This window comes from Chenopodium quinoa, unplaced genomic scaffold (assembly GCF_001683475.1).
Source record: "Chenopodium quinoa cultivar QQ74 unplaced genomic scaffold, ASM168347v1, whole genome shotgun sequence".
NCBI lineage: Eukaryota > Viridiplantae > Streptophyta > Magnoliopsida > Caryophyllales > Amaranthaceae > Chenopodium > Chenopodium quinoa.
The window spans coordinates 3,673,837-3,701,261 of NW_018744996.1; the positions used below are offsets into that span (position 1 = coordinate 3,673,837).

Here is a 27,425-nt window from a genome sequence, read left to right on the forward strand (position 1 = left end):
ACAACCAAGTTGTGGCCTAAGGTAACACGCCACTACCAGGTTGTGGAAGGGGTTGTTTCGACTTTGCTTTGCTTCAATGATAGACGCCCACAACTAGTTTGTGGCCAAAGGTTGCACGCCACAACCAAGTTGTGGAGTAAGCTGCCATGACGCTCCTTGGATGCTAGAAACGCTCCATATGAAGAAATATCTTGCGATCAAAACAACTTCCAAGCAAATCGAGCCCTATTACTACAAAAACAAAAACAAACAAACCGAGAAGAGCAATATCGAAATAGGAAGAATAATAACTCAAAACGATCAGGAGAACGAAGAAAACACAATAAAACATGACCAAATATCGCATATAAATCGTGTATAATATCGTGTTATCAAATTCCCCCACACTTAACCTTTGCTCGTCCTCGAGTAAACAAACTAAATCTAACCTAGAAAGCAATAAATCCTAATACTCACTGTCGTAGGAATCACGAATGCACTTAGCATGTGCATCAAGCCCTTTAAACCCCTAGGCTACCCTAGAGGACGAGTATGGTCTCGTGAAGGTTTTCAGAAGGCGTACCTACAAAGCCAAATCATGAATTAAAGTTCCAAACCAAATTGCTCAATCAAGTGATTAATTTGAAAAACAAAAATAGGAAGATCGTTTATCACAAATCAATAATATGGATGAAACAATAACGTATAGCACCTTTTTAATGACCAACCAATCTTACCACACATCTCCCCTAACCAACTCAATCATATGTCAATAGCTTCTCTTTTTAGCTGTGCAAAGACAAAATAAAAGAAGCACTCATGTGTTTATGGGTTGATATAAGAGATCACTCATCCTATGCATAAAAGCACTTATCAACTTCATATAATCATCCTCTTTAGACTTGCAAATTGACTTTCTCCACTTATAATAAGGTACCGATGCATGTGCGAAAATCATAAATTCCTTAGAAAAAGGTAAGCTTGGTTGATTATAGGGTTGGATGATGTCATTTGGGAATGTGGTGCTTAAAATTTAGAGAAAATCCTAATCCCGCTACACAATCAATTGATGGGTTCAAACCAACCTTATTTCCTCCGAACTTCATACAAACTTGTCCCTTTTTTCACACTTTTTTCTTCACTTTTTTCTTTTTTTTCATTTTTTTTTTCATTTTTTCATTTTTTTTTTGAGAGAAGAATTTTGTAAAGAGACTCTCATTTTTTATTCCTTTCTTGAACTCTCACTAAGGATAAATATTGAATGACTTTGGGAGTTTCTTTTTGAAATTGAAATACAAATATGAAATTGAATTCATTGTCTCTTTTTTTTTTTTTTTTTTTGGGCACTCAACTCTCTATTTTCACACAACTCATCGGGGCTTAAAAATACATGTAACTCTCCTTCAAAATAAAATTACAAAAAGGCTCTATGGCTTTAACCGTAAGGTATCAAAAAAGGGTAAATATGGCTCAAAGTGGCTCATCCTACGAGTGAATGTAAAATAAAACAAAATTTTATGAACCTAAGATGTTGAGGCTCTATATATCTACGAGGGAAATTCAATGATTTTTTCACACAATGCACCATTAAGTCTCAGATAGTCAAAAGCAAATCCAAGACTCAAATTACACAAAGGACAACTAATCACACGTGAAAAGAATGCGACTGGATTGGAACGTATTCAGTCAAAAATTGGCTCAAATATCTCACCAGGTACACAAGCTATTCACATAAGTAGAGCGAGGAGACCATCCTGGCCACAAACCATTGTCATAAAAAAGGATTTACGCTAAATTATTGAAAAGTTTGTGTAAGATATTATTTTTTTCGAAAATTACTTGAGAAGCATATTGGAATGGAAAATCAAGGTGACACTAAGACAAAACACTCTAGACTAACATAATAAAACACACCTAATATTTACAAAAAGTGATATCCCTCCCCCACACTTGAAAATTGCAATGTCCACAATGCAATAATATGACATGAATAAAATAGGGGAAAGAAAAAATACTCATGGAGCTTCATTGAGGAGGGAAACGAGGAAGGTTTTGAGATCCTCCTGATTGAATCCAAGTGCTCAAAGTACCAAGAAAATTGGATATTAACACCAATTGCTCTTTAATCTCTCTTTGCTCATTATTGATCTTATCAATCGAAGTATGGAGATCTGCGAGAGCCTTCTCTATCGGTGTAGAGGATGAACTAGCACCATTGGAGACATATGGTGCAAGCACTAGCTTAGGAAGAATTTGAGTCCGAGTTCGAGGATGAACACCATTAAATGACCAATTAGTCTTATCACGTAGAGATAACGCTTCTCTAGAGGGTAATTCGTCTTCATCATTCTGGATACACCAAAGAGTGGTGCCATCTTTCTTGCGAATCCAACCCATTAACGAACATGCAGGAATGTCTATGCAATCGGTTCCCTCGATGGATTCTTCCTTCAAAAGACGCTCCTTGAGTCCTAAATGAAGAGCAATAGGAGTTATGAGACCGCCAAGAACAATAGCTCCCTTTTTGGTAGTGGTGGTTGCTAACTATTTCATCTGTTTTATGAGGAATGCACCTGTGTCAATGGGTTGAGCATGAAGCATTTGACATATCATGAATAATTCATCCTTTCGAGCCTTGCTCCCCTCTTGACGACCGAAAATAGTGTTAACTAATAACCTTTGGACATATCTAAGTGCTGGATGGCGAATATGATTTGCTGGGCTCATCTTCGAATCATAGGTACTCTCACCAGTTAACAACTGCCAAACAAGATCTGCAGACCAACGTGGGGGAGTTTGTCTTAGGCCACCAGGGGGTAACCTAATCACCTCATTAAACCTCGTTAAAGTCCAAGTATGCTCTTCATTGTACAATTGAAAACTAATAGACCCTTCACCACAACCTGGTTCCGTGTAAGTGACTGCCTTCAAGGAGCTTAAAAACTCCAATGTGACCCTTTTACATGTTGGATATTTATGCATGAGAAAGTTACCCCACCCAACATTTGAGAATAGCTACAGAACATCATCTTCAATATTTAGAGTTTTTAAGGCATCTATATCACAAATTCGAGTTGCGGTCACTCATCTCTCAAACAATCTTGCATATTTTGCCTTGTGCTCTTCATCACGAAACTTAATGTCATAGTAGTCAATCACCACTTTCTCCGTAGTCTTGGTCGAAGACACCTTTCCTTTAGTACACGGTTGATTTTATCTTAGTTGTAGGGGTCTTAGAGACTGGTACGGGTCGTGATACTCCAGAAGATTTCTTACTCCTAGTTGTGGTAGAACGAGCCATTCGAAATTGATGTAATTTCGGTTAAACAGATTGATTTTTCAGCAAAATCAGGAGCAATAACCAATCAAGATCATAACTAACTCCAATGGAACAGGAAACTAAAAGAAGAATATCAAAATCACAAGAAACAATAGCCGAAGCAATGAATGAAGCTTAGAAAAAACGAATCACAAATAATCAGAAAGAAACCGTTAGTCCCCGGCAACGGCGCCAAATTTTGATAGGCGTGTCGTGTACCTAACAAAAATAAACCTAACGAGACCACTACTATGTAGACGGGCAAGTAAGGATCGAATCCCAAGAGACTAAGGTTCACCTAATTAAATAGACTCAAATAATTACTAAGCAAGTAACAAATTCAATGATGAAGAGTATTAACTACTAACTACCGAATATCAAGGAATAAAATTAACACAAAGATTAATATAAGCTAAAAACACCTAGAATTAGGAATCCCCACCAATATAAATCAATGCATTGAAATAATCCTTTACCCACAATCGAATCAACGAATATTATTCCACAGGATGGATGTTCCCTATAATAACAAATACTAAGAGTTTCTTTCGATCTACTAATAGCTTCCCTAATTTGTAATCATACCTATTTTCATGGAATCATACATATTAAAGACATTAAGAACGACATCCATACATCCTAGCAAGAACAATTAGCTATTTTCATGCATAAAGTTTCTTACTTTTAATTAGGGTTCTAAAGTCGATTAAGAATCAAATTTCATTGTAAACCTAATCACAATTCAATAATACTATTTCTAGTTAATCATTGATAATAAATCCAACCCTAATAAAGTGGAATTATAAATTGATTAAATTGGAGATTTAGATCAAACAATGCATTCATTCATATTAGGGTTCAACCTAACCCTAGATTATTAAACTACTCACACATATTGATTAAATAAACACAATAATGAATAATAGAAAACATAATAACGATAATAAAATAAAAGAATTGAGAGAAGAAATCAATACTTGGAATTAATTATGAAATCTTGAATCTTGAAAACAAAAACCCTAGGAAAATAATGTAGAAGAACGTAATACCCAAAACTCTAATTTTTAATGTATGTAAAAGGTTGTCGATAAAAGATAATCTAAAACCTATTTATATCCTAGCATAAAACTAGGTATTTCTATCCTAATAGGACTCCCAAACGCCACCAAAACGAGCTGCCACAGGTAGGTTGTGGCACGGAGGAAATCGCCACAACCGGGTTGTGGAAGGGGCTGCCTTCGCTTCTCCCTTGCCCGGTGATAGAAGCCCACAACCAGGTTGTGGCCTAAGGTAACACGCCACAACCAGGTTGTGGAGGGGGCTGTTTCGACTTTGCTTTGCTTCAATGATAGACGCCCACAACTAGGTTGTGGCCAAAGGTTGCACGCCACAACCAAGTTGTGGAGTAAGCTGCCATGACGCTCCTTGGATGCTAGAAACGCTCCATATGAAGAAATATCTCGCGATCAAAACAACTTCCAAGCAAATCGAGCCCTATTCCTACAAAAACAAAAACAAACAAACTGAGAAGAGCAATAACGAAATAGGAAGAATAATAACTCAAAACGATCAGGAGAACGAAGAAAACACAATAAAACATGACCAAATATCGCATATAAATCGTGTATAATATCGTGTTATCAATTCATCAGGAGAAACCTAAAATATCCTTCCTTTACCACCCATGTACACTAACTCCCCATTACCAACAATTGTGAAACTGCCCCCATGCCAATACCTCAAACTCACATTCTCAAATAACCTTTTGTTGCTCATTGTCACCTAAAATTAAGCACATTAACCAACAATATCATCACACACAGATCAGTAATAAATTGCATCAACAAAAACCCCAAATAAAACCTAAATTTAGCTATCCAATTACAAGAAATCAAACACCTTCAACAAAACCAAATTATGATAAAACAAACATAATCAAACACAATTTATTTTCACACATTTAATTCCCCCAAACATAAAACATGCATAACCGAAGCAGTCCATAAAACCCAGAAACAATGAATAAAGAATAACAAAAGTGGTGAGTTTGTACCTTAAATCAAGCAACTTTAGGCGAATTCCGACGCAATTAACCAACTTCAGGGCGATTTCCGATGCAATTCTAGGGCTTCTGATTTCTTTCCGATTTTCCTTCTTCACTCTGTAATTGGTACAAGTTTAGGTGAGCTTCAATAATGGCGGAAAAGTTAGACTGTTAGAGCAGTAAGGTAGTTGGAGTAAATAGTTGCCAGCTGTGCAATTTGGGAGGGAAATAAAGGTCTTCGTATTTTTGTAACTTGCTGACTTATTAGTTCTAGGTTTCCAGTTTTTTTACCTGATTAAAGCGGAGTAGCACTAAAGGTGGTATTATTTAGAGATAATCAAAAGGAGGACTTGTTTTTAGCGGACGAGTAAAAGGTGGTATTATTTAAAGCAATTTTTCCTTTGATTTCTTTCCTCTCACATTCATTACTTTTCATTAAACTATTAATCGTACTACTACCTCCGTTTATTTTTATGTGCAACTTTGGCACATAAAACGGTTCACGAGGAAAAAGATTGAAGGGCAAAGATTAAGAAAGTATAATGGTGATTAATATATTATAGGAGTATGTAATTAAGGTGGAGAGAGAATGTTTGGATAATTAATCAAACCACCCATTGCCACCACCAAGACCAACCACCACCGCCGCCGCCTTCACCACCACCACTGTCGGCTTCACCACCACCACTACCACCCCCACAAAACCACCACCACAACCAACCCCACGAAACCACCACCACCCTCACGTCTTTCCTTCTTTTTTCCGGCAGCCCCCTCCCTAACCAAAAAACCCATATCTAACCCAGACCACCTAGACCCACATCTAACCCAGACTACCCCACCACCTAGACCCACATCTAACCCAGACCACCCTACCACCTACGCCACCAAGACCCAACCCTAACCTAGACCACCCCACCACCCAAACCTACCTCTAACCCAGAAAATTAAAATCAAAACCCAGAAAATCAAAATCAAAGATGAAAGAGAGAAAGCCAGTGGTCATAGGGAGCAACAATTGGGCCGGAATCATCACCGGTATCCGAGAACCCACCACCGCCGGCGTCGTGAACAAACTTGCAGGCGTTACCATTCGAAAAAGGGTCGTTCAAGAAACCCAGTTTTTGTGGTTGGTGGTTGGTGGAGTGTGGGTATCTAATTCGGTGAAAAATATGCTCAAGGGTATTCAAGAAGGTGATAAAATTACGACGGCATATTGTAGTAGTAGTTTTGACGTGATGATAGTTGGTCTCGCCGTCGTTAGCCGGTGATTTTTGTTGACGACATTTATGTGGTGGTTGAATTTGGTGATGAAAAATGGTTTGAGGGGATTGGTCGTCGCCGTAGAGGATAAACAAGGGTTAGCCGGTGGTGAAGGTGTTGTATTTGTGGTGGAGGTTGCAGTGGTGAGGTGGGTGATAGTGATGGGGAAGGGTAGGGGGTTTTAGTCAGTGAGTAGGGGTAGTCTTGGAGAAGGAAGAGAGAGAGAATGGTGGTTGCAGTGGTGAGGTGGGTGATAGTGATGGGGAAGGGTAGGGGGTTTGGTCAGTGAGCAGGGGTAGTCTTGGAGAAGGTACAATTAGGTTAATGATTTTAGATTAGACAAAAAAGTTGTTGTGATTAAAATAAGATAAGGGTAGCATTAAGAAAATCTAAATTTTTAAGTAAGGGTAAATTTGTAATTTTCAGGGTTTTTGTTTACTAACAATAGAAAGAAAATAGAAAGTTGCACATAATAGTGAACGGACTAAAATGGCAAAAGTTGCACATAAAAATAAACAGAGGTAGTATATTTCTTTGAAAATTTTAACATAAACAAATCAACCTTTTTCCGGTTCTCCCAAAATAGACCAACCTATAAATATTCACAAATTAAACTCAAGTTTCATTTTTTCTCCTAAAATAAACCAAACAAATAAAGTTACCTGTTGTACCCAGTATTGGGTTGACGTGGCACTTACCGTTGGAGTTTATTTAGGTTTTTATTTATTTATTTCTTTTTTGAAATTATTGTTATAAAAAGCAACAACTTTTCCCGGCTTTCAATTTTTCCAGAAAAATTATCACTAAAAATTCGATCTTTTGCTAATGGAGAGGGCAAAGCATCAGCTTGCAACATCAGGGTCTTCTTCTTCATCCGGGGGGGGGGGCTCAGTTGGGAGGATTAAATGTAATTGTGGAAGATATGTGATTGTGCAATCTGTGAAAAATGGTCCAAATATAGGGTAGAAGTTCCATGGCTGTCCATTATGGCCTGTAAGAAATTAATTGCTTCCTTAATTAGGTCAATTTGGGATATGTCTTGTTAATTGAATTAGGGATATGTTATGGTTTGGCTTTGAATTTTTGAATAATAAATTTAGGAATTCAATTAGGGTTTATCTAACAAATTATGGTTTGAATTACTGGATACAGATTGTGGGTTTTTCAAGTGGATTGGTGGTGTGAGAGATGAAGTTGACGATTTACGGTTTCAATTGTTGTAAAAAGAAACCACCATTGCTGAGTTAGAGATGCAGAAGGTGAAGAGGGTGCAGCTGATAAAGAAGAACTTGGAAGAAGATGTTCAAGAACTTAAGGCTGAGGTTACTCAAATGAGAATTAAGTTGATGAAGAGTGCAAGGAATGAGCGAAATTTTTCTTTGGCTTTGGTGCTGTCATGGGTGTTGTTTGGGATATTGGTTATGTGCTTGAAATAGTAGGTTTATGTTGGTCATTATGTGACTGACATAGTAGGCTAATGTCGGTAATTATGTGCTTGAAATAAAGTTGTAATGTGGAGTTGTTATGAATGATTGATGAATAAAAGTTGTTATTTAATAATTTTTGCTGGCTATTGTGAATTGCAATTGAAATTAGACTATTTTGTGTGAGATACATAATGCACTGATATCATTGTTTATGCAAAACCTAAGCCACTTGTTCACAAAAACATAGAAATTGTTCACTAAATTACATGCCTCCCTAGTTGAATTAAAGCTTGGCATTGTTGACAAAATAAGGTATCATGAGTTGAGCTGCTACTACCATACATCATACCTGGCTTGACTGAGTAGAAGGCACATTTTGGCTGACTTGAGAATGACCCTGGTTTCGGCGTTGGTGTAGGGGGAAGTGGTGGATGTCGGGGCTGGGCTAGGGAGTGGCTGTCGGGCTGGTGGGGATTGTTTAGTGGCAGAGGTGTTGGTCTGTCGAAGGAGGGGCGGTGGTGGGCTGGTGGGGATGGTGGTGGACTGGTGGCTGAATTTGGTTTGGGTTCTTTAATTTTTTTTGACCAATTATGTAATGACACGTGTATTTTAAACAAAAAAAATATTACCTCTTCAACCGGTTATTGGTCATCCGGGACCATTAAAAAAGAATGGGGAGTAAAGGTCGGATTATTAAAAAATAATCCAAAGGTGGGATTATTCCCATGAATTTTTCCTATAATAAAAACAGGTTTTATCATAAAATATGTTATTAGATAGGTATTAATATAAAGTTTCATTATATAATTTTTTTAAAAATAAATTATTAATATTTTATTAAATAAAAATAAAGTCAAACTAGTGCATTGACATGTGTGCAATGTTAGATAATTTGAAACAGAGGGAGTATGACAAGACCTCATATAACTATGTTTACCTTAACACTACGTTACAAAATCAAGTCAAAATAAGCTATAATAGTGCACAAAATCAAAAGATGTCAACTAAAAAGAACGGTGGAGAATACCTACGAATTTTTGGGTGGTTAGTTTTTTGGGTGGAGCTTAGGTTTTGGGGGGGGAGGGGGGCTGTTTTTGGGGTGGTTTGGGGTAGGGAAATGGGGAGGGGCGGGGGGAAAGGTACATAGGAGAGGGGGGATAGGGGTCGCTTACGCGGGTGGGGGAGGTTGGGTGTTGGCCAGGGGAAGGGGTAGGCTGGTCACTGAGTGGGTGGGGGAGGGTTGGGTGCTGGCAAGGGAAGTGGTGGCCGGGGTGGGGGTTGGGGTTTTTTTTAATTATTTTTATGATAACCTAATTATTACAAAAAGTTAACAAAAGCCTCTAACTATAGTTAAAAAAAATTAATAAAAAATGATCGTTAATGTTATAAGTAACTTAATATAATAATACAATTTACCAATGATAATAATAATAATCATAAAAAAATTTCACCAATGAAAAAGTTGGATGTTACTAAGGAGAATTTTCCAAAATAATTTAATTATTCCTCATATTATATAACCGGACAATTAGGGGTCAAATTCCAAAAGACAATTGATTAATTCATTATTTAACTCAAGCTAATACGCGTGTCACCCTCTCAGTAAAAATTTTCCTGCCCAAACTTATTTTTTTTCGGTTATCTTTTAAAAAAGTTTGTTACAATATAAGAGATAATTTTGTTATTTTTTTAAAAAAAAAAATTAATTTGGTTATCTTAATCTTCTTTCATTGATAAAAATAAAGAAAAATTTCCCACAATATCTCTTATATTATAAAAAAAAATTACTTTTAATAATAATGTATTTTGAAATAATTAAGTAATATATTTCTTCAAAAAAATAAATAAATAAATAATTAAGTAATATGTGTATACAAAACCTATAAACAAATACAAAATTAGAGTAATTTATAAAAATATTTTTTCAGTAAATATTCGAGCGTTGCTCGGGTAAAAGACTAGTAATTCTCTCTACACTAAATAACGCAATTAATCTAAATAGGGAGAGAATTCAATTAAAAAAAATTAATCAAACATCACCGTTCACCATAAATATAATCAACGTAATATAGTTATTCTACGGTTCTACCCCCAACATATAATTCAATTAACAAGAGGAAAGATATTCCCTTCAAATTCTTTCGATTTATATATGATTTCCAAAATTAATTATCAAGCCTACTTATGTGGAATCAAGTAAATAAAGGACATTAAACACATGACTAAACTAGGGATTTTTTGACAATTGGAAGCAAAATCACAATCAAATTAGGGTTTCAAACATCATGCTTTAATCCTGAAATGAAATTCATGAAAAATATTATTTATTTTTTAATGATTTGGCAGCTTAATTTGGGGCTTTAAAATGAAATTAAGGCTTTGAAATTAATTTGGGATTTACTTACGGTGAAAGTATTAGGAAAATATATTCTAATTTTGTCAATTTCACCTTGTGATGGACTAAATTATGATTGCAGAATAGACGTTTATATAGTTGATTACTATGTGTAATTAATTTTTTTTTTCGAGGTACCAATCAATTTTGGGGGGGAAATATGTAAGTGTGGGTACGTGGTTTGTCAACAAAATTCATGGACTTTGGAGAATCCAGGATGTAAATATCAAGCATGCAAATTCTATGATCCACATACAATTGGGTGGACACAGAAGTAACAGAGTGGCAAAGAGATCTCACAAACAAACTGCATAAGATGGAGAATAAATGTTTATGCATAGAAAGGATGCTTGTTAATTGAGAATAAATGTTTAAGAGATCAGTGCAAATCATTGATAAATGAGGTTAACATAAAAGAAATGAAGAATCTTCAAAGAATAATGTCATGCATGCTCCCTGTAATATTGTTGTTGTTAATATAGTCATTAAGAAGATTACTTTTATGAATTCCTTAGTTGTGGTTGAGATATGTACTATGTGAACTTGAATTAATTGAATCTTGGTTTGAATCAAGGAAGAAAGAAAATTACTATCCAAAACAACAAAACAAATTGAAGACAGATATGCATGTAATTTTGTCGAGAACTGCAGGTAGTCCGGGATGACAGACCAAGGATTGCGAAAATACGTTTGAAGCAAGCTTGCTCGCCATCTATTTCTTCTCTGGTTGTAGTACGCGTTCACTTCTTTAGATAGATCTGCATAGTAACCATCATGTACATTCACGAGCATTTCTTTACATACGCTCTTGAACATGTCAACAGCTTGAGCGCCTTCTCCAAGAATGATTCCACGGCGATGAAGGTGGCCTACATCTTCTGGGGATTTTAACAAGCATTCCATGAAGACCACATATGATGCAATCACACCATCACTTATCTTCATATGACAATGCTCAAAGGCTGCTATATTCAGGAAATTTAGTGAGAGATCACTCGTTGAATCAATACAACTATTCCCGTTGCTTTGGGTGGGTTTTTATAATCTTCATTTGAAGTATTTTTCCACCTTCCAAATTGTTGGCTCTTTTACTTTCTTATTTCTTAAATTTCCAAATTTTTCTATTCTAGCTAATTTCTTCAATTGTCAATCATTTACTATACAGATCACGTCAGAACCTTATCAATGTTGTTTTCTGCGCGAATCCAAGAAAGTGCCGCCCAATCGAGCGGGCGTGAGTTGGGTATTCAATAGTTACTTCACGAATAATGCAAGGTTTCCTCTACTGGACGAGGATTTGATTGGTGGAGGAGGTACAAGATTAACAATTAATCGTTTGAAATCCAACCTTATACAGGTTTTGTTACCTCATTTTGTGTAACACAAATCTAATCGGTTGCCTTTGCCTTTCACATTAGAATTTTACTCCCTCTGTCCCTTTTATTTGCACCATGGGCCCACTTTTCGTGAGAGCTTTATGAGTCATATGGTGCAAACAAAAAGGAATAGAGAGAGTATTCTCTTCTATATAACTTCATTACGTACTGCTTGCTTAATTTCTTTTTCTCCCTCTTATGCCAGTCAAACATAAGACAAGTCCCAAATAGTGACACTCCTGCATCCTCAACTGATCACCCTAACCAAATGGTAAGTCTTGTCTTATGCATACATTACATATTTCTCTTCAATGTACTTGCTTAAAAAAACAGAAGAGAAGAAGAAGAAGAAAAAAAAAATAAATAAAAAAAGGAGAGGGACATGTATCTTGAAGCGATACTAATAATAGACTGCAAGACTGAAAACCAGAACTGCAGGTAATCTTTAGATAGGCTCCTTGTATTTTAAAACAGTAAAATTCACATCAACTGCTTAATATTGTATCCTCCTGTATATATATTTTGATTTACTTCTGCTTGTTTAATTTCTTTTTCTCCCCCTTATGCCAGTCAAACATAGAAGCAACCAGCAGACGAGTCCCAAACAATGACACTCCTGCATCTTGTCACCTGTCAACTGATCACCCTAACCAAGGGAAAGCGGTAATTCTACCTATGTTATGCATATATTTTCTTACATATTCTCTTGAATGTAATTGCGTCGAAAAAACCAAAAAATCTTACTTCATTTCTACTTCTTTTATTTTTGGCTCCCTTCCCAGATTGGATCTTGTTTTTCTTGGTTTAGAAAAGGAAAAAGAACACAATCCAAAATAGCAAAAGGAAGAAAGAAATAAATGTAGTTTCTTGAAGGAGTTGAAGCGATAATAGATTGAAAATCAGAATTGCAGGTAGTCTTTAGATATGCTCCCCAGATTACAAAAACCCCAAGGCTAATTATAATAAGGATTTCCATTTATGATTTATACAAAGAATCTGGTATTGTTCTTTTCCTTTTCAAATGGGCTTGTTTAAGAAAGTTTTTGTTGAAGTCAGCGAACTTTTACTTGTATTAACTACAAGTATGCACTGTAATGTTTTTGCATTCATTATGAGCACGGTTAATCTGAAATCTGTCAAGTCGCTATCTTCGGGGCTAGATGAAAACCTACTGATAAATCTTATTGGTTTATCTACTTTCAGCTCATGGAATTTCTTTAGTAATTTTCCTCTGGCAATCTAATGTATAGTATTTGTGTTGTGTACATGGCATACTTGGTTAGAGTACAAGAAAATTTAGTGAAGGATGTTCTGAAATTACAGTAACTTTTGTGCCGTTTGAAATCCAACGTACTGAAGTTTGCTGCGTGGGATACTAAGGAAATTTACGCGATTTCTTTGACAATGTGCAAGAAGAAAACACAAAGGGTGAGCATACTGTCAAAACAGAACCTCCTGATGATTCTCAATTGAACAATAATGTTGAGAAAAATAAACATGTTGAGCTCCACTTTACCTCACCTCAAGTACCCGTGTCATAAACCTCAAATACTTTCTATATGTTTCTACATAATAGGTTGGCCATTTGGCAAAGTCAATAAACCATGTCTATACAACGCAGATACCTCTCTCCCTACGGCTTCAAAGGTGATAGTTTTGCACTTGTTGGCTAGCTTGTGTGCTCATCATTTGGAAAAAGATGAAATATTAGAATCTCTTACTTGACACACATATATAGGAGTCTTGAGTGGTACTGTCTCACATTCTGATGGCAAACGTATCAACATTTCCCCTTCAGCCCTGAAGATCTATATGTATGTTTCTATCATAATGTGGTCGCTTAATAAGAGAAGTTAGTAGGTTGATCATTATAACCTTAACCAAATATACGCCTTGAAGAAACTAAAGACATATTTAGGCCAAAAAAAACAGTGTTATGATCTCCCCTACGACCCTGGTAATAAATATTACAATCAACTCAGCATATCAGATCATTGCACGAGCTGGATTTGTTATTACAGACATCACCCTAACTCCTCTAAATTGCAATGATCAAACTGCTCTTTTCGTAGTCAAAGAATTTGTTTTTCCTAACTGAACAAATAATTTAGACTGGGATTACCACTTTGTTTGTTAAAATCTCCACATCTGTTCTCTTTATGTTTCTAATAATATCGATATTGTTTCACTGGTGGTATAGGATAATAGGTTTAAAATGATGTGAATGAATACTGCTAGCTCGAGTTTATGAGAAAGTTCAGACTGGATCGGATTATGTTCTGAGTTATTAGTTGCCCTGCTAGCTACAGGAAATCTTTCCTTTTCTGCAGGAAGTTTGTTACTAAACTGTGCTGCAAGTTGACACTAATGCTAGCAGTTACATGCTCTAGATCATACTTATACACAGAAGTAGGATTATGATTTATATATATAGAGTTCGTATTCGTCACAATGCCTTTAAAATAACAACGTGCAGGCTCGTTCACACCCGTAGCCATAATGAACGACTCTAATAGGGCCAGGGGCAGATCCAGAAATTAGCTATACCCATGAAGCCGCATAAAACTTTTGTAATTGAAATCAGCGAGCCCATATTCAGATCAGGCAGAAACCAGTTAAATTCATCCTTCAATTTCCGGCCTTAGCATCTATATTCATGTACTGAGAATCCTAACCAAGACAAGCTTAATTTTCTTCATTCCAAATGTCATTCCAAGTTCTTTGACAACATCAACCTCGGCTCATCCTCATATGCAATCCTAGAAGAATTAGGAGCGAAACTTTTACTCCCATCTTTCAGAGTACGGAGGTAACAGCATCCAAATTAAATTCCCTAGACTACAATCAAGCGAATAATCATAGATGCGTGCTCATTCGTGTTTTTCCTCCACGAATGCAACAATTCATACATCAAACACCCAAATGGCTTACCATGAAATGTACCCATCTCATTACAATATAGATATGTTCGTTGTGATTATGTACGATGATTGTTCATTTAATCTCATGTATCACACCTTCTAATTCTGTGTTAATTAATACGTACCGTTAATTAACTTAACTTTAATCTATCCATTCACTTAATTTGTTAGAGTACGGTGGAATTTAAATCCACCTTGGAAGGATGTTCATCTTAATTATGTTCACGATGTATTTTTCACCGATTTTTGCTTAGTCAATTAACAAAACTTTCGTAGCCTTTGGTCGTTTTCATTATGATTGAAGGATCAATAGGGTGATGGAATAATAACAAGTATACTCTAGAAGGGGGGGAGGGGGTTGAATAGAGTATGGGAATTTTTCGCAAAAACTGTAAATCTCAAGGTGTTGAAATCAGTTTCAAGGCGAAATAAACTGATTTGCTTATCAGAGTCAAGGCTTTGAGATTTACTTCAAGGCTTAAAAACAAACTTTGAAACTTAGGCAGAATATGGATTACGAATTAAAAACAGAAATAAAGTAAAGCAAATAAAATGAGACGAGAGACACAGATATTTTTACGACGTTCGGCAAATGTGCCTACGTCTCCGCCTAGGGTTGTCCAACCCGTAGGATTTTAAATCTTTTTATTTCTTCCTTTAGAGTCCTAAAGCGCCTAGAAGATCTCCCATCTTCTTTCCGCAACCACCAGCTACACCTTAGCAACTCAATTCCCAGAAATAAAAAGACTACCTAAAATACTTTGAGTATTATAATATTACTCTACGTATATCTCACTTTTAATATATTCTTTTTTGCTCTTAGATACACTTTTTCTTTTCTCTCAAATTAATCACTCAATAAGGTAATACAACTCTAGAGAGAAAGTATTTTAATAACTCTTGAATAACGTGAAGCTTGATAATACTTGTTGATATGAAGTGTTGTACGCTATTTATAGAATTGAGAGGAGGCTTGAATTTTTGATTTGTGAGTTTGAAAAGCTGATGAACCTTCAACATTTACTTGAATAGGTCTTGCTTTATTCTTGGGCTTCAAATTCAACGTTCAACTTGCAACAAAAATATTCAGCCTATCTTCAAGAGATTTCTGCAAAAACAGATATTTAAACTTCAAGGAAATCGGTTAGCACAAAATTAAGTTTAAATATGAAATTTATCCCTTGAAACAAATATTCTGATAAAACAGAATATTGTTATTATTATCTCTATCTCTGCAAAACAGAATTTGTTAAGAGATATTTAATCTTATCAAAAGATATAATCAGATAATTAACATAAGATAAATATCCATAACACAAGATAAATTTGTTAGAGATAAATAAGCAGAATAATTATCACAATAAGAATAAATAAGATCAGTCCATAATTCCGTCTAGCCCACAACAATAACTTGTCACACGAATTGGGCTTTTCACAAATAGCCATATAGCATAGTCCACGCATATAAACTTATCCTTGTTGGACTTTGAAAAATATAACCTGCACATAATATTGCAATGGGTTTCACTTCCATCATACATATACAAAAAGCATACAGCCCATCAAGGTGGAGTCTTCAATGATTTTTTTTTTTTCAAGCTGATATGGTGGTGAAATTTCGATTTTTGCTTACTCGAGTAATGAAAACTTTGTGGCCTTTGGTCGTTTTCATTATAATTATCTTTCGTAGATGTTGATTTAGTGGTGAAATTCATACTCGTATAAAGTAGGATATAGATTATAGACAGAGACATAATAAAAGGCAGCACATGAATAGAAGTAGTGAAATCGATATGATATGCATGTTTAGATAAAAGGACATATTGTGAGCTACCTGAACAAAACTACTTAATCAAGTTGCCAAATTGCCGATCTTGTACGACATAGTTAATTAGCATGCTAACTTGCTAATTAGTAGATTTGGCAACATTTTTTATCATATGGTGTGTACTCCATACAATTTAATTCGTGTCGTTTTGTTAGTCATTTTGGAATTTGTAGAGTTTAATACAAAGACATGTGACCTTTAAAAATAATGACGACTTAACAAGATAGCATTACAAATAGGATTTTATATCAATTTAAGCTAATTTTTTCAAAGTTTGTGAATGACATCACTTCTTCCTCATGACTTCAATTTTTCTTCACTAAATAAATTTTACAAATACTAGGCGCATCACCCAATCAAGTCACTCACAGACTCATTAGTTTAAATAAAACCTAAATTAAAGGGAATAGTTAATTGTGTTGTATTTTTAGAAGAAAGTGTTACCTAAGATAGTAAGATGTGATTACAGCATGTTAGCACGTACCTTGCTAATATTAGAAGTGAAAATAAATCTTGTAAAAAAATGTAGAACAAGTATGTATTGCTAATTTGATTTTGTAAAATTAACTTACTCGATCCTTGGGTATTAAGGGTTGTGAAAGCTTGAGCACAATTTTTTGGAAAAACTATACTTGATTAAATTTTGAGTCTCGAACACGTAACCCAAAGAATATAACTCCAACAAGCTAACTAATAATCGGTGTAACTTAAAAAGGTTTTGAAATCGGACTTAGATTATATCTTTACCCAACTCGATCGAAAACAATCTAATGGACTAACATACATTAGATTTTTCTAACCTCAACGATTATCTGGTGCAAAAATTGTAGTTGAAAATTTATTGACAAATCTTCTTTTTTCATGATTTTTCTCACGCATTCTCACAACTCACAAGAAGAGATACATACAAAATCTTAGCAAATAAAACCAAATAAAGAAGCAATAGCTCCAAAGTGCATGTAGGTGTCACGGGATAATAGATAGATTGCATGTAATTTCAACCACAGCTTTTTCTTAATCTTGTGATTAACACTGCATGCATGTATTCTATGTTGTTCTCCTTACTCCTTATTAGTTTGATACACGAGACTAATTGATATGGTTCACATTACAATATGACATAAATCATATATTTTCATATAACTTGACATGTAATTACATCAACACTCTTATATTAACTAGTTGTATTGTTATTCTCAATTACACATAGCTAAGATAATAACACATTTAACATATTTGTCGTTGGTCTCAGACTCTCAGATTGACAGACGATAAATGAACACCCGAAAACTATTATATATATACGTAAAAATAGTGTAGTATAAGAACCCTTATTACTTCGCATTAAGGAAGTACTTCGTAATTTAAAAATATAATTTTTTTTTTATACTTTATTTACTAAAATGAAATTTATGCGTATAGACTAGATCCATTAAACAAAAAGTCAATGAGGACATAGGAGATGGAGGGATGGTTAGTCCCTTCATCTCCCCCCACTCCCCCCCCCCCTCTTGTGATAGGATGAGGGGACCTCCCGTATCTTACCGTAAAAAAAAAAAAAAAAAAAAAAAAAAGTGAATTGCGTTGCTAAAATGTTGGAATAGTGGACCATAGACGAGGCTTAATGATGTGCAATATGTCATGTATATATTGAAAGCACATGCATGTAATAAAGCCATTAATGTAATTTACGATACGCACATCCTAGCTCACATGCACAACAAGTTGAAAAGCCTTATTTGGATGTTACATGTCACAGTACTCGTATTTCAGATTAGTTGCTGCTAAGCCTAGGTAATACTTATCTTGATTCTTGTCCATCCCATTTCCCATGCATGCCGGCATGCTAATTTTTTAACTTTTACTCCGTAATTTCGTATCTATTGTCCGTTCTTTGTTAACAATAAACATGTCAATGTTCAATATTTGAGCAAATCGGGTTAAAAAATGATCACATTTTATTAGAAAAAAATGGGTTGGATTAAAGCTGGTCAATAGCGAATTAATAATGAATAGATCAATAAATGAGCAAGGAAAAAAAATGGAGGATAGTATATAAGTAAGAATAAGTATTGATACGAAATTGTATATGTATCTTGACATCTTGTAACCTTTTCTAAGTTATTTATTTTCATTTCCTATTAATTTAGACTTACATTTTAACCCTGTATCTGTAAAAATTTATGTAATAATGAATATTTTAAATAAGGAGTGTATGAAAACAAATGAGAAATATTTACCTAAGGCTATTAAAATTATACAGAGTATACTCTATACCGTTCTACGTTGCTTTAACATTGCTTCATTATTGTAAGGCTTACCTTTTCTACAAGTTTCACAATACTACAACATATACACCACTTTTACCCGAAATGGTAGTACTTCACTTTTTAATAGTACTTGTTTTGTTGAATGTCTACAATTATATACTCTCTCTGCCTCTTATTTTTTACCTCATAGAAAAAGGTTACTTTATTAACTTTTGGTTGGAAAAAATGATGAGAGAGAAAAGTATTGGGGTTAATGGGGTGATTGTGAGAGTAAATGTAAACGTATAGTCCCATATGTTCAAAAATACAATAGGGCAGAATTAAAGGGACAGTCTAAAACGGAAACGGGGTAAAAAATAAATGGAGTAAAAAATAAAGACGAAGGGAATATGAAGTAGTCAATTTTGTAACTTTGCCTTTCTCTTTTCCTTTTTTCCATTACCTCACATTTTGTGCACTTATTAATGTTCACATTATGAAACAAAAAGAGTATCACACTAATGATTAGTAAGAATATATGAAGTATAATGCATTTACGTACATCCCCATTCATATTATTTGTGGGCCAAGTGGCTAAATTTTTTGCTTATTTTAATATTAAATCTACCACATCTTGAAGCTTATGTGCAAAGTAACATGGATTTTCTGTGTCACCCGTGAAGAAAGGACTTGGGAGTATATACAATTTTCGATCCGATTGAAATTCATAATTGAGACTCATAAATCCATACACTATTTCTTCAATATTTTTGACAACGAAGGATGACATAGATTTGGAAGTAATTAAAATATAAAGTAGATAGAACCAATTAAAAAGTTGGCAAAATGTTATGTATGGTGCTGTGTACGTCTAGAAAGGGCAAAAAATAGTTAGATTCGTACATTGAATTATATATATTTTTTATATTTAGTTATATTTAATTATATTTATATATAGGATGAAATTGCATGATGAATCTTGTCTAAGCTAAGACAAATTGCATGTGAATTATGTCATTGGTAATTTCCTTGAATTACATCTCATGTGATCCCTTTGATTGAGGGATGTGAACCCTACTTGTTATTATATATTGCATGTGATCCTTCTTCTCCAAACCCATGTTGTTAGGTTTATTGATAAAATAATTAGATTTTTTTTAATAAAATAAAATTCATTAGATTAGTATTGATATATAAAGGAGATCAATGTATGAAATTCTACTAAAATCCAAACTTTTTTTTTTTTTTTTTTTTGAACGGACTAAAATCCGAACTTATTAAAAGATAAATGACAACTTTGTATTAATGTGCACGGCAATTGTTGAATATACTCATATGCTTACCAAAATTAGTACATATAGACAACTAGTATAACTAAGTGTCTACCGACAAACCTCTTTAAATTTTATATACTTTGTACCGATTTAGCTCCTTGACCATATGCCATAGTTGACAATCGAGTGGTTAATTAGATTGTTTGCTCTTCAAAGTAACTTAGTTTATTTGTTGCACTATTATTAATTAATTGTTGCTAATCTTAGTACAAATTACTAAATTGATTTTATAATCGATCATTGCATATTGTTTAATTTCACTTTCATCAACTATGGGAAATGTTACACACTGATGCTAATAACAAGGTTGGTGAATGTAATTTATTTATCTCAATATTCTTGTTAGGAAATGAAGAAGAATATAAAAACATCTTATTAAGCCCATAAATTTTCAAAGTTGAAAATTGTAATTTATATAAAAAAGAGAATATCAAATGTTTCTCTTGTTTAAAAAAAATTAATTTTTTTTGATATTTTAACCGAACTTCCAACCAATGTAATAAGAAATTGGAATTTATCGGATGCAGATTGAATTTTCAAATTAAGCGTTTTCGTTATACAATAAATCTTGTGTAAGGCGGGTATACGTTAATTTTATTGTAAAACGGTCATTTTGAGGGTAATTTTAACTATATTTATGGTAACTTTAACCCCGTAAAGGATAACTTTTAATTTGTTGTTAGTTTGAATTTTATTTTAATGTGTAATTTATTATAGATTCATGATTACATATTATAAAGGTTGATATGATTAATCTAATACATTGTATGTTTTTTTATAAGATAATATTTATTATTAGAAAAATAATAACTTTTGTAATATATAAGGTAACTTTAAATACTTTTAGGATAACTTAACCCGTTTTGCAAAAAATTAATGTACACCCGTCTTTTTGAAGAATTTGTGTTGGTTATATTTGTTGCTGAAGTGATAATTTGCTTGATTAGGAGTGGACAATATTCGTTCTTTCCTTTTCAACACTCTGCCATAAGTGTAATTTGTCCACTTTGTATAAGGTTATTTTGGTCCCATATTTCAACTAATTAAACTTTTTTCTATTGAATTTTTTTTTTCAAATCCAAAAAAATAAAAAGATTTTTAAAATAGTAAAAATACCGGTCACAACTGCCTATAAATACCCTCCAAAAATCGTTAGTAACCTCCAAACTCTATCACTCTCATTTTCATTTATCACCTTAACTTTTCTCTCTTATTTTTGCTCTATCTTTTTTTCCTACTTAAATTTTTTAGAGATAAACATATTTATTTGTGTTGGGGGAAAAAAAAAGAAGCAATGGCAATGAAGCTTTTGTGTACCATTTTCATCTTTGTTATGTTCCTCCACTTTTCTCCAGCAGAAAATCATGTAAGTGCCAATATACTTCTCTTCAATCTCATCATCAATTGATTAGTACGGACTACGGAATATTAAACTAGTACAGAGTATATGGAAACACATTGTCGCCTTGTCACTTTATCTAAGTTTAGTGTCGTGGTAAGAATAATGTTGAGTGTTTCATTGTCCTAGTGAAATTAAATCGTACGCATTGATAAATAATCGCAAAATCTTTTTCCTTTAAACTTATTGTCACTCAAGTAATAATTTATTTCCATCTAAAAACTGAAATAAATTATTTGAAAATTAATTTGTCACAAATTTTTGTAAGCTTGTAAGTGGTAGTGAACTCATTGGTCATGTTATTGATGCAGCCAACCCATACTCATGAAGTTGCTCCAAGTCCAAGCCCACAATCCTCAAATAGTACAAACAATCTGCCTTCGGTAAGACAACATTCTGTGTTTTTTATTTATTGATTGAATTATTGAGCTATACTGAATAAAAAGTAGTAATGGAAAAAATTTATTTTACTTTGTATATAAAATGCTGTAAATATTTAATTTTCATGTATCGAAAAAACCACATTATATGTATATATATATAGTTGGATTGACTTATACGGGATTTAAACTTACGAATTTTAATGAAATTTCAGTATGGCTACACCCCAGGAAGCCTCCAGCCTCAAGGTACGTCTATTCACTAAGCTCAACCATATGTCCATATGTTTCGTGCATGCATTTTGCTTGACTTGTGATTAATTAATTAAAATCTTCACCCAGCCTATTCAATTCGCTTGATTTTTAATGACCATACCGACATTATTATAATTCTTACCAAAACTTTTCATCGATTACTAACTTCTACTAATTCACTAGTCACAAAAAGTAATTCTTGATCAATATTATTTTTTAAAGTGGGTCGAATTGAACATGGTCTAAAATTAGCACGCACAATATTGCTTATAAAAAACGCAAAATTTTGTCATTGAATTCCGCAGATAGAGTAGTGATAACTCATAATTTGTTGTTTGTTGCTTGGAACAGAATGTGGACCGAGATGCTCATATAGGTGTTCAAATACGCAATACAAGAAGCCATGTTTGTTTTTCTGTAACAAATGTTGTGCAAAGTGTTTGTGTGTTCCTACTGGTACTTACGGCAACAAGCAATCTTGCCCTTGCTACAACAATTGGAAGACCAAGAGGGGTGGTCCCAAATGCCCTTAATCTTTAACTATTTTTAATTCTTATTACAAATCTTACAACTTTTGTGTACGTACTTACCATTTTAATACGTTCTTTCGTGTTATTTCTCCCTGTCTTTCTCAATTTCTATTTTGTAATACCAAAAATACTTATTGTTAGTAATAATATATAATATAATACAATATAATGTAATGTGGTATAATATAGATGTCAATCATGTCATTTGGTTTTTAAAATGGTATGATTCTTATAACTTTTGTGTATTTACCGTTGTGATACGTTTTTCCGTATTATCTCTCTGTATTTTCCGATTTCTCTTTTGTAATACCAAAATATTGTTATTGATAATATAATATATTATAATCTGATCTGGTGCAACATATGGATGTCATTTGATCTTTGATATGGATATCATGTGAAAACATGGTTTAGTTTCATTGCTCTCGCAAATAATGTCGGTATAGGACCATATTTTATGTAAATTTTTATTATAATGACTCAGCAAAAAATTGGTATAGGACCATATACTATTATCAGCCATTTTAACAAAGTAATAAATGAAAATTCAGGCTAGAATGACAGAAAAAATTTCTCAAAATAAACCGAATGAAGAGATAAACTAGCCATTACAAAAAAAATTTGATGTTGAGCATATACCTAGCGCTTAATATTCCATTTGAAAGGAAAAATGGATGAAATTTGAACCCGTAATCTTTATATCACATTAGCTCTTAATATCATGTTAGAGGACCAATTCAAACAAAACATCTATGTTGATGATTGAAGTACGTATAGAATTAGTTTATATACTCTATCAGTTACTTGTGTTTATTTGGCAAAGAATAATCAGCATTACTATTAAAAAATATACAAAGTATGAAAGACATACAGTATATCTTTATTTCAATAGGCTGGCTTCAATTAATAATTAAGGTAAACTTTATTTAAGACATTATCAGTCCTCAGTTCATTACTAATTAATCAGGATATAGTCTAAACACACTGGACCCATATTGACAAACCTATGATCTTTCGGCCTTTGCATATTCTGATGCCATTTAATCTTGTACTTCTTTTTTTCTTTTTTTTTCCCTCATTGGATTATGGTCTTATGGTTTACCTACATATCATACGAAGCTGAGAGTATCAAATATGCATAAAAGCACACATAGACATGTACAACACAATTGTACGTAAATCACCATATCTTATCAATGTGTGACACTTACATGTCGTGTTGCAAGCATGTGTGACATCTTTCCCCGGTTGCTGGATCCATAATATGGAGTCCTAGCCTACTAGCTTGGTGTTAATGGGTGGTATGGATCCCAAATGGTTGATGCCTTGGGTTTAGCCATTACTCTATTTCCAGAAACAAGCTTGTTTAGGATATGGATTGGGCTGGGCTTGGCTGTTTTTGGGCCCGAGAGTAGTTGCAAGTTGGAGGCAACCACATCCAGAAAAAAAATTAGTCTACAAAAACATGTGAACAATTCAAAAGCGAATGATTCGTCTCTATTTAAAAGCCACAAGCATAAAATTCGCATAATTTTGACTAGTTTATACCATTAAAAAAATTAAATTAACAAAAAAAAAAAAATGTGTGAAAGTTTAATTTCTTCTTATAATATAGAATGAGCTAGCATATCCATATATTACTTGCATTTTTTTTATTATTCGAAATTCCAAAGAAGTGGTCTAGGATGGCGGCTTTGTTTTTATAGTACAAGTTTGAAAAATTGGAACTTGGAATTACATAAATTAATCTTTTAAGGGACTACAGATGAGGAATATAAATGGAGTATACAATATAGAGGAAAAGAAAGGCTTTTATATCTATAATTGACAACACTTTTATAGTACATTATTTCCGCGCACACTTTAAGGGTCTTTTTGATCTCCAAATGAGTTAAACTAATAAGATGAGCAAATTAAGAAACATGGGTAGGTATACATATCTCTAGGTTTACCTAAGAACAAATTAAAAAAGAAGTTGCACATAAATGACTTGATTTAGTACGTAAAGATCTTTCTGAATATATATGTATGTGTCCATTAAATTGATGTGATAACTAACAATTGTTTTGTATAATAGCCTAGATCGTAACAAGGTATTAGCCGTATACCCATAAGTTGTTTGGAACATTCGAATAAGTTAATGGCACTGGAAAGTCGAAACCCTTGACATACAATTATTTTGTAAAGAAGAATTAAAAAAAAAAAAAAAAAAATTGAGCCTTTTCTTTGTTAAATTGAAATTTTGTAATTTTCAAAATCAAAGCATTTTTTTTTTTTTTTTATAATTCCCTAATAAATCACGAACAAAATGTTAAAAGTTTATAAAGAAAAACAATAACAGATTAACAGAACTCTGATCACTTTATTATATCTTTTAATTTTTTAAAGTTTATCTCTAATGTAGTCTTATAAATTTTGACTACCACAATTTTTTAAAATGGACGGTTGAGATTATTTATTTTTAATTAGTAATTTTAATTAAAAATAATTTTTTAATTATTTTAAATCATTTTTATCTTCTAGAAATGATTTTTTAATATTTTCAAAATTATGAAAATAAAATATATATATATATAATAATTAAAAAATATTTTTAAATTAAAATTACTAATTAAAGATAAATTAAAAAACAAACAATCTCAGCCGTCCATTTTAAAAAAAAATTGTGGTAGTAAAAAGTCATAAGACTACATTAGAATTTTCACTGTTCAACGTGAACCATACAAAGGGTAGTAGAATGATCTAATCAAAATTGAATCATCAACGAACATTAAAATTGTGTAATTGGACAGAAATTAATAAAACACCACAATCTAGAAAAATTTCTTTATAGTAAATACTTGTATATTTCATTGCAAATCCACTCATTGATTTGTACAAAAATTGCAACAAATTAACTTACAAGTACAAATCAAGTTCCTATTTTTCCTCTTTTTTTTTTATTATTATCATATCATACATTTAAACTATGCCATATTAAATCATAATTATACTAAGTTAGATGTATTAATGCAACAATAACCTTGATTATTAAAGGTTTGTTCAATATTATCTTTTTTAAAGCCTCTTGATTAATAGCTAATACATACTCATAATATAAACTCCAATCATTACGAGATTAAAAACAGCCATTAAAAATAAAAACCTGCAAAAAATCTAATCTTTCTTAGTCACAGGTGTAATGGACCGTTGAGGTGAATCCGTGGAAAGCTTAGCAAACTTCTTGTTATTGAATTTGATATCCTTATTCTTAGACAATTCACTTGAATCATCATCGTAGATTCGATGGTTGGAGTTGTTCAAGGACGACGACATCACTTTAGGAGATGAATCAACAACGGTAGGCTCGAAAGTTGGCACGAAGAAATCAGTAGGGAAGAATCTGTATTGAAGACCAGCCATTTAAATTTGGAAATATATTTTTTTTGAATGGAAATAAAATTTGAGAATGGTATGTTTTTTTGTTTGTTTGTTTGAATGGATGAGAAATGTTAAATAATGAAGAAAACTCTAAAGATGGAAATCTAGTCTTGGAAAATACAATTAACTAATTTTGTTGGTGTGATTTGAGACTTATTTATAAGAAGTGAAAAAGGGTTACAAATTGGAATCCCATAAAATATGGTTGTTGAATGTGACTTTTTCGGAAGGTCGGTTGGAGATTGACTGGTTAATAGGGATGATTAATTAATGTATTTTATTAATCTAGTAATACTATAGAATTAGGAATCTAGCCATCTAGGAGTATATTCTTAAAAAAAAATTAAAAAATGCTCCGTAAAAAATAAGACAAATTTGTAAAACTACCTATCCTTAAAATGATATTCGTATTTTTTATGGATTTTAGAGTTTTGATATTGTAGAACTATGTATTGAAATGAATCAAACAAATAATCACATGATACTCGTAGTATGTTACACACATGCTATAATCCAATAAAGATTATAATTCCTTTGTATATCAAGTTGAACATCCTCTATTACCTTTTATTTATGTACATATTTAATATATTTTCTCGCTCTCGAGTAAGAACATACGTCTCCAATTTAAAAACAAAAAAAGATTAGAGTATACTCGTATATTTTGGAGTAATCTTGTGATTCTTATAAAAAAAAAATTAAGATATTACTTTACATGAGACCTTGCTTATTGATTAACTTATTTGTTTTGATTAGAACAATTTTATATGAGACCTTATTGATTGACCTATTTGTTTGATTGAAATTTTATACGAGACCTTGCCTATTAGATTAGGCGTGGGGAAGTGACGACTGCTTGCGGTTTACATATAAATAGTGAATATAATAGATTTTCAAGTGTAAATACCGAATATTCGCGCTCTTTGGTTGTTGGGTGTTGCTAAAATTATGCCTAGTGTATATTATAAGGAGGCCAACCACTTTAATTTTTCTTGTATGAAAATTATCATGGCTTTATTTGAAAACGAAAAGCCAAATTAAATTTAACTTTAGAAAAAGAATAAAAAGTCAACTTATCAATATCATCCAAAGTTGACGGTCCATCACTTGACCTTCTTCTCATACGTGGTGTACACCATCACCACATACATTGCATATCTGCATGCGCATGCATCTACCTCAATCAATTAAAATAAAAAATAAATAAAATAAATAAATAAAAAAAAAAAGAAAATAAAAGGGAAAACAATGCAAAATAAATAGGCATTATGAGTTCATGACCTAATAAACAAGAAGTGGTTCCTAA

At 33.0% G+C, this 27,425-nt stretch overlaps 1 protein-coding gene across 1 annotated transcript; it reads left to right on the plus strand.

Annotated features, from left to right (window-relative positions):
- The first annotated feature begins 21,290 nt into the window (after window positions 1–21,290).
- On the plus strand, window positions 21,291–22,887 carry LOC110707131 (protein GAST1-like). The gene is made up of 4 exons (XM_021885141.1): window positions 21,291–21,501; window positions 21,846–21,917; window positions 22,130–22,163; window positions 22,521–22,887. The coding sequence occupies exons 1-4, from the start codon at window positions 21,430–21,432 to the stop codon at window positions 22,700–22,702; spliced, it is 360 nt and encodes a 119-aa protein (XP_021740833.1). The 5' UTR covers window positions 21,291–21,429; the 3' UTR covers window positions 22,703–22,887.
- Window positions 22,888–27,425: the final 4,538 nt, after the last annotated feature.